General features: G+C 49.3%; 1 protein-coding gene and 1 pseudogene across 1 annotated transcript; both read left to right on the forward strand.

Annotated features, from left to right (window-relative positions):
* The first annotated feature begins 658 nt into the window (after nucleotides 1-658).
* Nucleotides 659-2,803, forward strand: LOC120763848 (feather keratin Cos2-2-like). Its single transcript, XM_040087436.1, has 2 exons — nucleotides 659-689; nucleotides 2,508-2,803. Exons 1-2 carry the CDS (start codon nucleotides 659-661, stop codon nucleotides 2,801-2,803), a joined length of 327 nt encoding a protein of 108 aa, XP_039943370.1.
* Nucleotides 2,804-11,647: 8,844 nt separating this feature from the next.
* Nucleotides 11,648-12,554, forward strand: LOC120763857 (feather keratin Cos2-2-like; annotated as a pseudogene).
* Nucleotides 12,555-13,382: the final 828 nt, after the last annotated feature.

Below are 13,382 nucleotides of genomic sequence, written 5' to 3' on the forward strand. Positions count from 1 at the left end.
TATTACATGTCAGCATTCCGAAGAAGTGTCTGTGAGGGAATGGGAATGATGTAGGCCAGGAAATGCAGAGTCAATGTAGAGAAAAAATCCAAATCATGCCATGCCATTCCCAGAGGCCTTTCCATTCATTTGGGATCATGCAGGAATAGCATCATTTATGCAGCATGAACTCTGGGCCCTGAGGCACAGTGGGGCCAGGATAAAAGGCAGCCAAACAGGGGACTCTCTCAACCACTTCTGTCACCTCCTTCTCCTTGGGAACCAGGTGAGTTGCAGGCCCCTTTCTCCTCCACACTCTCTAGGACAGCACTCAGCTTTCCAAGCCTTGTTGCTGCTCCTTGTTCTTCTGGCAGGGTTCTGCAATGGTGGTGGTGGTGTGGGCAGAGGGCAGACCGTGTGTTCTGGCCAGAGGCTGAGGCTGGGCTGGGACGCTGATTTCCATGCAGGTTATGCAGGAGCATGGCTGGGCCTGGCTGAGCTCAGAAGGACCGTGCTGGGCTCAGGCAAAGGATCCCCAGGTTGGGGCTGCAGAGCCTGGAGCTGTGCAGGCAGCAGGGGCCGTGTCTTGCCGGGGGTGCCTTGCGGGCTGTGTCTCAGGTGTGCGTGTGCTCTGCTTCCTCCCTGCCCTCTGTGCCAGGTGCAGCGCCAGGCTCCAGCCATGTCCTGCTCTGAGAAGTGCCAGCAGTGCCGGCCCTGTGACCCTTGCTGCCAGCCTTGTGGCCCCTGCCCGCTGGCCAGCAGCTGCACTGAGAGCCTTGACTAGGAGAACATTCATCCTATTGTGAAAAACAGGGGATAAAAACCCAAAACACTAAAATGCCTTCACTCTGACCCCACCTCTCTTTCTCTCTTTTCTACTTCTCCTTTATTCCTGATTCTTCTATTTCCCTCACCCTTAAGCAGATCAGTGGGATGCAGAATGGGGGGGTTGCAGCTGGCACACAACAGTTTCTTTCTGTGCAATAATGCTGGACCTGCATGAGAAAATGCAGCAGTATTCTATGAGTTTGTCCTAAGTCACATTTCCTTGCTTTCAAGACACAATTGTTAGGCCCTGAGATTTTGGTTTTTTTGGGGGAAATATAGAAAACCTGGGCTTGAAAACCCAAAGAGTTTGACTCAAAGTTGTAGACTCCTCTAGAAGAACTCTCATACATCTCGCAGCAATACATGAACATGGTGCCTTCGGTTCAATACATTCTTGTAGGAAGGTCTCAACCATTGCCTCAGCACCAGGTTGCTGAACTGTCAAATTGCATCTTGCATTGGCCCTGACATGAGGAGGCTGTGCCCCATCCTTGTCAGCAGTAACACTGCACCAGGAGGGATTGAGTCAGAGATGAAAGCCTGCTGAGGCCAGCAGGGTTTATTGGCCTTTTTTTCCTGAACATAAAGCAAGAAAGGAAGGGTGCAGAAGGCTATGTTTGAATTTGCTGGACACTTCTCTGCAAGGTCAAAGCTGCATCATTTAGCTGTAAATTGGCCCTTTCTACATGTGCAACTGGCAACATTTTGGGGCTCAAGGACACACAAGGAGAGAGTCCCTTGGCCATGACCTGCACATGCTCTCAGGATGAGGGTTCTTGAGCTTAGACTAACACATGTGTGCTTACATATATTTGCATGGACCTAAACAAAAGAAACAAAAAGAAACAGAAATCTCTGCACTCATATAAGGCCAAGAAACATCAGCATCTAGGAAATCTGCTGTGGAGATACATCATGTCCCCTCACAGGGGAGGCCTTGGGCATAGTGAAACACAAGAGCAGTGACCATTTCCTGACAACTTGGATGAAAACAAACTCACAGGAATGACACAGGTTCATGTCATCTGTCTACATGGGATGCCACGGGCCCTTGATCGGAGACTTCTGCCTGTACTTTGTTCCCTGGAAATCATTGAACCTCTCATCTCAGCACTTACAGAATGAGACCTTCATATAGGAAAGCATGCGGAATTAGCCAGGAAATGAAAAGGCAGACGTGCAGGAAAGCAGGACACAGCCCCTACCATTAGCTGGGATGGTGCACATTTGACATCAACTGGTCAGAAAATTATCACTTCCACTAAGGTGCCTCTGGGCCTGAGGCAGGGCTGGACTGCTATAAAAGGCAGCCCAAGTCTCTGCTCTCTCATCCACTTCTCTCACCTCCTTCTCCTCAGGAATCAGGTGAGTGTGAACCCTCTTCTCCTTCTCATCCTTCTGCTCCTGCTGCTTCAAGAGCTGCTCTTTCATGACTGTAGGTCTCAGCTGTCGTAGCACAGGGCTGGGAGCTGCTTGTGCTGGGAGAGGGCAGGGGAGAGAAGGTCTTGAGCAGACAGAGAGAGGCTGGGACTTGGCTGAAGTGGCTCCTGGGCTCTGCGCTGGGCAGTGCAGTGTGGGCCAGCAGTGCCTTGGCTGCAGGGAGTTTGGGTGCAGTGCTGCTTCTCATGTGACTTCACTTTCTGCTTCTGCCTGCTCTCTGCTCCAGGTGCACCTGTGACCCAAAGCCATGTCCTGCTGCAAGCCCTGTGACCCTTGCTGCCAGCCCTGTGGCCCCTGCCCGCTGGCCAGCAGCTGCAATGAGTGCTGTGTCAGGCAGTGCCAGAGCTCCCACGTCATCATTGAGCCGCCTGCTGTGCTGGTGACCCTGCCCGGCCCCATCCTCAGCTCCTCCCCACAGAACACCGCCGTGGGATCCTCCACCTCTGCTGCTGTTGGCAACATCCTCAGCTGTGGCGGAGTGCCCATCAGCTCTGGGGGCTTTGACATCTCCTGCATCACCAACTGCTATGGTGGCAACAGATGTCGTCCCTGCTAGAGATGCTGGCAGCATCCATGGGCAAGAACCTCCAAGACCTCAGAACATGGTTTTGGCCAGGAGATAGAGCTTTGGACCCCCATTTTCTACTTCTACTTTCCTCTCCTTTTATGTCCCTCTCTCCCCAGTCTGGTCCAGTATGGACCTGTCACCCTTCCTTCCTCTGCAGGGCAGTCCAAAGAGCACCACATGGGAGCTCCATCTTAGTGGCTGCTCCTGGTGCTCTCTGTGAGCCATCTCCTTTTCTTCCTTGAACTTATTAAAATTGTGCGGCATTCAAGCCTCGGTCTCTGAGTCGTCTGTTGTTCTGTGGCAACTCCTCCAGTCTGCTCAGGAAAAAGATGGAGAAAGCAATGTGTGGGGCTCGCTGCTGTGGATTTTACTTTGTGCCCTTTTTCCCTTGGAGCTGATGAAGAACATCCCGGGCTACCTGGCAGCCAAAGGCCATCATGGAGACTTTTGCTCCAAAGGAGTGGGGATGGGAAACAACAACACCTGGGGACACCTGAGCCCACAACCTCATCTCTTCCTGTCCTTCCTTCATTTCCTGGCCTAGGGTCTGTGCCCAGCACACCTGGCAACAAGCAGAGGAGATCCAAACCTCACACAGTCCCTCAGCACTTGGCAGGGCCCAGCTGCTGCCCAGACATGCAGGGATGAGGTGAGTCACTAGCTGGGATTGGTAGCACACTCAATCTGTGCCATGGAGTCCCCGTCCCTGTGAACCCAACACCTCCAAAAGGATCTAAGGTTTTGTTTTGGGAGTCCATCTTCCCTGTTTAAATGACTTGTGGCTTCACTGCTAATGCCAACATGTAGGAATGTTTTCAGCTGTACTTGAATATTTCTGGTTAGTCCTTGGCCTTCAGCCCCACGCAATGCTCCAAATATCATTCCCTGAGTCTCCATGTTCTCCTGGGCACAGAAAATGAGCTGCTGAAGGCATTACTGGGCCAAATACCAGCTCAGGTTCAAAATATTCTTTGATTAATGTGATGTTCCACATATGCTGCTCCTGCCTAGATCTTTAGGCAGAGACACCATCTTTGTCCATCTAGCAGGCTGCTGGCACACCTTGCTCTGTCCCAAAACCAAGGCTTCACCTGCTCCTAGTGAGACCTGTTGCCCAAGCACCGGTCTCAATTGCCAGAACCAAACCATCTCCAGTTCCACTTCACTGTGTGTGTGACACTCATGGGTAAGCCCTCCACACAGCCCCTTTTGGGACCCACAACATTAAAAAAAAAGACTATAAGCTACTAGAGAGTATCCAAAGTAAGCCATGAGGATGGGAAAGGGTCTAGAGTGGCATATGAGGAGTGGCTGAGGTCACTTGGCCCATTCAGCCAGGAGAAGATGAGACTGAGCTCAGACTTCACTATGATCTTTAACATCCTCCAGAGGAGCAGGAGAGAGGCAACAACCAAACTCTTCACTCTCATGATGAGTGAAAAGACTTGAGAAAATGGCTGGAGCTGAGTTGAGGGAGGTTTAGGTTGGATATCAGGGAAAGGTTCTTTACCCAGAGGGTATTTGGGGGTTGAGCACTGGAACAGGCTCCCCTGGGAAATGGTCTCTGCACCAAACCTGACAGAGCTCAAGAAGTGTTTGGACAACACTCTCAGGTACTTGGTGGGAGTCTTGGGGTGTCCTGCGCAGGGCCAGGTGTTAGCCTTGATGCTCATGATGCGTCCCTTCCAACACAGCATCTCCTGTGATTCTAGGTGTCTGTGATCGTGCTGAGAAAGTCTCAGTCCTCTTGGAAGAGCCCATTTAATGACTAAAATACTGTGATAAGGTCATCCAAAAGCCTCCAGTTCTCCTGGGAAAAAAGACTCTATTCCTTCCTTCTTTCTCTTAGAGGTTAGGGTTTTGGGGATTTTTTCTCTAGAGGAATTTTGTTCCCATTTGGTGCCAGGGAGATAATGGCCAGCGATCAAGGGACTAAAGACGTGACTAAGTGCCTTGGCATACTATCAGAACTGTTCTGGAGGTGGGAGGTAGGAAAGGATTGGGGGGAGGTGGGTCGGGAAATGAAGCGTTGTGGTTTTTGGCAGTTTTTCAGCTGGGGATAGTTCCATCCTTGCCAGGATGGGAGCAGAGATGGTCATGTGGTGCTTCTTTGCCTTGGACCTCTCTTGCGCTGTTATTTTTTTCAGCAATGCCATGGAGCTCTTCCCACTGCCACCTTGTGAGCCTGTTTGCTTGCAAGAGAGGAACGCCAAGAGACCAACATGGTCCACTTGGATTCCTGGAGGGAGTCATCCCTTCCCGCCTCCTCCCCTGGAGCCACCCTGTGAAAGGTTACCTGGAGCTAGAGCAACACTCTCACCAGACCTTTTCTCTGCAGAGTAGTGCGACATTGCTGCCTCCCTTCCCAGCGTGTAGCAGCTGCCAATAACAGGGCCAAAGACCCATCGCTGCTCACGTAGCTGCCAGGGGGAGTCAACCCTTCTTCCCTCTCCCTCATCTGAGCTACCATCACAGCCAGGGAGGTCCCGATCTTGCATTGGAGCACCCCTGGAGCTGGGAAGGAGCCTCTGCAGCCACGACAGGAGCCAAAAGCACCCCGTGCTGTGATCATAACTACACCAAAGGGAAAGCGCTTGACGGCTAGGAAAAGACTATTACTGGGTTTTTCATTTTTGTTTGTGTTGCTGCTGTTGTTGTTGCTGGTCTGTCTTGTTATGTGTGTGAGTTTATATACATATATAATATAATAAAGAACTGCTTTCCTTTTCCCATAGCTATGCCTGAAAACTCCGTAATTTCAAAATTATAATAATTTGGAGAGAGGGTGTCATTTTTCTATTTCAAGAAGATTCCCACTTTCCTTGGCAAACACCTGTCTTTTAAACCAGGACACTTTCCTTGGGTCATGTTCTTCAGCCCTTTGATCATGTTTGAGACACACAACAGGGTGGGAGTGGCTGCTGGATCAGGATCAGTGAAGGTCACATCAGGGGACTTGGATTAAGTCATGCCTTTGCTGGTGCAGAAGGGTCAGTCATCAGGAGAACCATGTGGGCAAAGATGACCCCAAAACAAATGAACACATGACCAGGGCTTGCAGGAAGCAGATTTTCTTTTTCATGACAATGGTGTAACAGAACATTTCACAGAAAGTGGGATCTCAATCAAAGGACATCACTGAGAATATCATGAACCCAGCATTATTTGTGCTGGCCTAGTCTCAACAATTGCAGGCAGTGGGGAGTTTCCTTGTCACAGAAACACCACCCTCTTCAGCCACAGAAGTACAATGTTGAGACATTTTTTCATGCAGAGGAGCCACGGGGTGGCCCCAAAATCCCTGGGAAGAACCACCAGAGAGCTTTAAGGTTTCATGTAATTAGTGCTCAGGTATTTGAAGTCATCCCCAAGCATGAAGGAATTGTCCAATGCCTCTCAAGCAGAATATCTGGCCATTCATATCACTGTGGTTGTAAACAACTTTTAACTACACTTGATCACATTTACCTCCCCTTCCTAACAGGGATTCCCATCAGGCTCACTTCAAAATAAATTTGGAGTTACAGAAATGGGAAGTTGAGTGCTACCAAAGAGGTCCAGTCCAAGAAGCATCAGAAGTATAATAGGGAGTGCCTGGTCAGTGCCTGGGGAAGAGAAAAGGAAAGCTCTGAGAATAAAAATTACTCATCAAAAAGAGAAGAACCCAACAGCCCCTTTCTGTCCCTCCTTCCTCCCCCCATTTTTCATTACTCCAATGTGAGCTGATCTGTCACGGATGGAGTGGGAGCTTTAGACAGAGTTTATTAAAGAAGCCTGGCCACTGAGTCACGAGGTGCCTACAAGACCCCTTTTCTCTCTAAATACATTTTCAGAGAGAGGAGTCCAGGGCTGGCTGGATCTTACCTTAGCCTCAGACTATCAACAGTTTAAGTTTTGCAACTTTGCCCCGCAAGTTTATGGCAAAGCATATATATTTATGAAAGATGAGTTATCTATTAAGACAAAGGAAAAGATAAAAGATAACAGATGAAAGATCTTAATCAGAATTACTTACTAAAAGGTATTAAATTAAAGCACTACTACTAGTAGATTACAGCATAAGATAAAAAAAACAGTGCACTATATCAAGGTACCTATATTAAAGCTAGCAAAAGAAATAGAAATGACTAGCAGTCAAAAGTAACTCACCACAGAAATTATGTTAATGTACGTATTCCTTCACTTAACCCCATGGGAATAACCACAAAGCAGCACCCCTACTCATGGGAGAAACTACATACATTTTCATAGAATGTACAGAAGATTTCTGCTTTGTAAAATTTGCTGTGGCCCATGAGACCAAAATAACTCTCTACAGGAGAGCTTGTCCTGTTTGAGTTATCTGACCAGTTAAAGAACCAGAGATAAACCATTGTGGGGGGTAAGATCCTGCTACACCATCCCACAGCCTGAAGTCTTTCAAGATCTGCTCCCATGAGAGTCCTGTCCACAGGCCACAGTTCTTCTAGATAAGGCTGCTCCACAGACCACAGCCTCCTGCTGCAGATTTCCATCTGCTCTGGTGTGGGGTCCTCCATGGGCTGCAGGGAGGACATCTGCACCACCATCCCTCCCACGGGCTGCAGAGAATCTCCATCCCATCACCAGAGGTACCTCCTCCACCTTCTCCTCCGATCCTTGTGTTTGTTTTTAATGTAACCCACTGGTTCTGGTTTTCTTCATCCCACACTTCCTGTGCAGTGTTTTGACTTTTCTTAAATATGTTTTCATGAAGGCTTGACCAGCGTCACTGAGAGGTTCAGGCTTGGAACCATTTTCTTCAGCCCTCTGGATGTGGCTTTGTAAAACATGGGAACAGCACTTGGGATCTTCTTGTAACCTCCCCACTGTTACAAAAACCTTGTCATATAGCAGGGGCTACAAGGGATTGTAAAGCAGATTTAGGTGAATAAAAAATTCAGAGGGAAAGAACCAGTTCAGGCTGGTTTAATACAGTATAAAACAAATTTAATTTATTTCAAATTCAAGAGGTAAACAATGTTTTGGCTTCAATAAAGGGCAGATGCAACTTTGAATAATCTTAAAATAAGATATGATGCTGTAATATTTGGAAAGAAATGCTCAAAAAATACAACAGTCTAAAGTCCTTGGTAGGTCTACTCCATGTCTTTGGCAAGTTGAACAGATGGAGCTAGTTATGGTCATTTCCATGATGTTATTTTCTGGAGATTTGAAGTGTGATATTTCACATTCTCTCTGGGCCTCTTTGAACCCCCAGGGCACTTTCCCAAAGGATTCTTCCTGGGAGGTCCCTACGGTGACAAAAATCTGCATTTATGGAGTTCATGGTTGCAATTTTGCTCTCTGTTCTCCACGACCACTGCGCACCACAGACAGAAGAGTTACCTCAGCTTCCTCCAAAATCCCAGTAAGGTGCCAGGTCTGCAAGTGTGCACAAACTTTATGATGTCCTGCTCATGTTATGCCTCGAGCTTCAGTCTTACTCGTGTCTGGAGTCAAATTGGAAAGACAAGTCAATGAATCAGAGTCAAGGTCAGGTTGAGGCCTCATGACAGTATTCAAGGTTCAACAATATTCAGCGATCACCAGGAGTGTTCATAAAGGTAAAGCACATCTCAAGTCAAGCTGGGAGGTCACATATATGTCAGAGTCCAAACTGAGCTTGGTGAGGTCCATGGCCAGATACAGGCACAGATGTGTCACAGTTGGAGCTGTCTGTGACTCTGTTTAGGGCCAAGTACTAGAATTTTAGCTTGAGAGCTCCTCCTGTGGGAACATAAGTTGGACTTGGCCGAAGCCTCCTGGCAGCACCATCTGACAAAGTTCCCAGCAAGGCTACTGTCTTGGTTTGAAAGACAGGTATCTGCAAAGGAAGGCAGGACCCTCCCTTGGAATGGAAAATGTAAACCCCTTCCCTCTAAATTATTCTAATTTTGGAATTACCAGGCTTTCAGGCAAAGATATGAGTATAGGAACGTGTAATAGTATGTGTAATAAGGCAAAGAGACAACAACAACTATGGCATTAACAACAAACAGACCCAGACACCCAGGCACAGCCTCCTCCCAGCTGCAGGCGCTTTCCCCTTTGGTGCAGTTCCAGTCACAGCCAGCAGGGGCGCTGGTGGCTCCCGGCCAGGCAGGGCAGGTGTGCTGATTCCCCCGGGCCTGCAGGGGGCGCTGTGGCACGAGCTCAGTGATCATGCGGTAATGGAGGCTTGACCAAGATGGGAAGGGATGGAAGAGCGGCTTCGCTTTACAAAGCCCTGGGACAGCTGATCCCGATGCCTCAGCTGGACTCTCAGGACCTACAAGCTGGAACAGCACGTATGAGAAAAAATCCTGGGTTGGTAGGTGAGATGTATCAGAAACTCTGCAGTTGCAGTTGAAACTGCAGGACGTCTCAGAAGGCAGGGGCTGCAGGGCTACAGTGCAGCAAAACCCAGAGCTGTGCCAAAGAAGTGACAGGGGCACAGCAGCAGCAGCCTGGCTCCGAGCAAGGCAGGAAAAGGCAGGGATGGGATTCCGGGCACCCGAGCATATGGTGAAAAATCCCTCTTCTAGTGAGGCAGAGTGTTAATAAGGTCCCAGTGCAACGGCTGCTCCTAAGAGCAAAGCTCCAGTCTTGGTAGAAGAAAGGCAGCAGGAGTCTGCACCAACCACAGTGGTGACAAATTCTCACCACAGAACAGCGGTTTCTCTCCCCTCTGAATGCTGAGAGAGAGAGAGCAAGGGGCGCGACCCAACCCCATTTTCCCAATCCAAATCCCACAGCTCCTGTGCCCTCCAGGAGAAATCCTCAGATCAGAGAATGGCAGCCAGATGCAACTCCCCTGAGTTTGGCTACTTCTTTTGTCTTTCTTAAATACCCAGTTGTTGGGGTTTAAGTCTCCTGGAGAATTTTTTCCCCCCTCCCAAGTTGCTAGGAGACTAAGTGCTGAGTGCTTAACGTGGACAAAAGAACTGATAACTTAGTTTTGGGGGAGGGAAAAAAGCTCCCGGAGAGAGCGGAGGGTGGGGGGATCTCGCGGCTTTTCTTTTCTTTTTCCGGGGGGGAGCAGGGATCGGGCCACGGCTGCTGCAGTCCACGGGTAACGAAGGAGTCTGGTCCTGGGAATTCTACCATCTGTTGGAGTATCCAGGAATTCGGAGTTTCTTCGCTATCCTGCTGGATTTTGGGTGAGCCCGGGTCCCGCCGCCGCGGCTTCTCCGGCACTGCCACCTCTGCCTGCCGAGGACACCCCCTGCCTGCGGAGGACAGTCCACCGCGCCCGGCTTCCAGCCATCAGCGCCGGAGCTTCCACCGTGTGCCCTCGGGGTTCTTAGTTCTGTTCTACTATTGTTATAATTGCTGTTGTTTTTTGTCTGTCCTGTTATATTTACTAGTAAAGGACTGTTATTCCTTTTCCCCATAGCTCTGACTGAAAAGTTTTATTTTTTAATCTTCCAAATTATAATAACACGGAGGGAAGGATTCAAATTCCTCATTTCCTAGAGAGGCCTGCCTCTCCTTAGCAGACACCTGTCTTTTCAAAACCAAGACACCAGTCCTTACTGTTTCCAAGCAAATTGTGGGATAAATTCCTTGAGGAAAAAGAAACACAAGGAAAGATTCTAATCCTCAGTAGCCATGAAAGAGAAGGGAGCAGCACTCAGCTATGCTATGTGGGTTGATCCAACTGTCCTACATCTCAGCAGAGCAACACCTGACTATGGGTTCCTTCTGTCCAAGAACCATTTGCTGGGAGGTCTCAGCTCTGCTGAGTCAGCACCAGGCTGCTGAGCTGTAGAAGTGCATCTGGCATCGGCCCAGACAGGAGGAGCCTGTGTCCCATCCTGGTCACCAGCAGCATTACACCAGAAGGGGATTAACTGAACGATAAAAACCTGCAGAAGTGGGCAGGCTTCCTTAGTCTTTCTCCCTTTTCTTAAAACAAGAAATGGAGAGTGCAGGAGGCAGAAGCAGATTTCAGTGCTAGTTCTATACCACCTTGAAGCCATGACCATTCAGCTGTAGATTCCATACCAAGTGCTATTCCTGATGTTAAAAGGAACACATTTGTCTCTGAGATTATGAACACTCCAGGGAAGAGTCCTACTGCTCTGACCTGGGCATGCCCACAGCAGGGCCACCAAAGCATAGAATGATGCACATGTGCTCAAACACACCTGCATGAAATAATGTAAAGATCTATATGCTCACACAGGGTCAGCAAAGAGTCAAAACCAGAAAAGATGTGCAGCTCTGGGAACTTTGCTAAGGAGATACTGGGGACAAGTGTGGCAGAAAATTACTGAGGCATTCCAGAGAAGGATCAGGCACCAGACAATTCCTGGTATTTCCAGAGGACCCACAGAGATGGCCTGGAAAGATGGGGAACAAAATGAGGCCAAAGTAATTATTCACTGAGCAGTTTTAGAGTAGCAAAAGGGTCCAACCCTCCTATTAGATGCAGACCTGTGTGCAATACTGAGTGAACACCATGGAGAAATGGGAAAAGCAAGAGAAAATGATGTGTCATGTGCCTTCACACAGCAGCCCTTGGGCATGTGGGCATGAAGAACGAGACTGATGCCCATTTTCTGACCACATGGACAAGAAAAACCCACAAGAATGACCAAAGGTGAACACATTTGTCCACAAAGGATGTGGCCAGATGATGTTCTGAGCATTCTAAATGCACCCAGCCCTGGTTTTGCCCAGGAAATCCTTGAATCTCTCATCCCAGCACTTATAGAAATGACCCTTCATGTAGGAAAGCACACAGAATTAGCCAGGAAATGAAAAGGCAGAAGTGCAGGAAACCAGGACACAGCCCCTACCATTAAATGGGATGGTTCACATTGTGACATGAGCTGGTCACAAAATTATCACTTCCACTAAGGTACCTCTGGGCCTGAGGCAGGGCTGGACTGCTATAAAAGGCAGCCCAAGTCTCTGCTCTCTCATCCACTTCTCTCACCTCCTCCTCAGGAATCAGGTGAATGTGAACCCCCTTCTCCTTCTCCTTCTCCTTCTCCTTCTCCTTCTCCTTCTCCTTCTCCTTCTCCTTCTCCTTCTCCTTCTCCTTCTCCTTCTCCTTCTCCTTCTCCTTCTCCTTCTCCTTCTCCTTCTCCTTCTCCTTCTCCTTCTCCTTCTCCTTCTCCTTCTCCTCCTACTGTTTCAAGAGCAGTTCTTTCCTGGCTGTAGGTCTCAGCTGAGAGGGGCTGTCTTAGCACAGGGCTGGGAGCTGCTTGTGCTGGGAGAGGGCAGGGGAGAGAAGGTCTTGTGCAGACAGAGAGAGGCTGGGACTTGGCTGAGGTGGCTCCTGGGCTCTGAGCTGGGCAGTGCAGTGTGGGCCAGAAGTTGTCGTGGTTCCAGGGAGTTTGGGTGCAGTGCTGATTCTCATGTGACCCCAATTTCTGCTTCTCCCTGCTCTCTACTCCAGGTGCACCTGTGACCCAAAGCCATGTCCTGCTGCCGGCCCTGTGACCCTTGCTGCCAGCCCTGTGGCCCCTGCCCGCTGGCCAGCAGCTGCAATGAGTGCTGTGTCAGGCAGTGCCAGAGCTCCCACGTCATCATTGAGCCGCCTGCTGTGCTGGTGACCCTGCCCGGCCCCATCCTCAGCTCCTCCCCACAGAACACCGCCGTGGGATCCTCCACCTCTGCTGCCGTTGGCAACATCCTCAGCTGTGGCGGAGTGCCCATCAGCTCTGGGGGCTTTGACATCTCCTGCATCACCAACTGCTATGGTGGCAACAGATGTCGTCCCTGCTAGAGATGCTGCTGGCAATGTCCTCAGGCATTAACCTCCAAGACCTCAGAACATGGTTCTGGGCAGAACATGATTCTGGGCAGGAGATAGAGCTTCTGGACCTTCTATTTACAGCTTTAGCATGACGTTTCTTTCTCCTCCTATTGCATCTTCTTTCTGTGCTGTCCATGTGCCAGCCCAGTGGGACCTGTTGCCCTCCCTTCCTCTTTAGGGCAGGCAGATGGACACCCTGCAGGAGCTCCACTGCCTTGTAGGGGCTTCTCCTGGTGCTCTCTGTGAGCCATGTCCTTGTCTTTTGACTCAATAAAGTACTTTTGCATCCAAGCCACGGCCTCTGAGTTATCCTTTGTTTTCTGGTAATATTCCATATTGCCTAGGGAAAATGGTGGAGGAAGAATAGGGTTCCAGTCCCTTGAGGCTGACAAAAGAGAAAGGTCATCAGAAAGACCATGGCTCCAAAGTTTGGCAACAGTTGTGAAGGGAAACAACAATGTCTGGGGACAACCTATACAACCTGACCTCTTCCTACTCCTCCTCTCCATTACCTGGCCAAAGTCCATGGCCTGCACACAGAAGCACAGGTAGACGAGATATACTCTCTCAGCACAGGCAGGACTCAGCTGCTCTCCAGACATGCAGGACTGACATAATTCACAAGTCTGCTACCAGGCATACTCAAGCTAATGCAGTGGTCAATGACTTTCATCTGAATTTGTGCAAATGTCCTATTGCTTTATGATAAATTTGAAACATTGCTTGCATGTACAGATATATGTAATCTGTCTACCTAGCTCTTCCCTGATGAGGCCTTTGATCAAACCAGTGCTCACT

The sequence above is a fragment of the Hirundo rustica genome, chromosome 27 (assembly GCF_015227805.2).
Source record: "Hirundo rustica isolate bHirRus1 chromosome 27, bHirRus1.pri.v3, whole genome shotgun sequence".
Lineage (NCBI taxonomy): Eukaryota > Metazoa > Chordata > Aves > Passeriformes > Hirundinidae > Hirundo > Hirundo rustica.

Bases quoted from the DNA above. Each gene is read 5' to 3' on its own strand.
- LOC120763848 (XM_040087436.1), top strand. From the start codon at position 659: ATGTCCTGCTCTGAGAAGTGCCAGCAGTGCC. The intron at 690-2,507 runs GGCCCTGTGACC...TGTCCTGCTGCA, and splicing joins TGAGAAGTGCCAGCAGTGCC to AGCCCTGTGACCCTTGCTGC.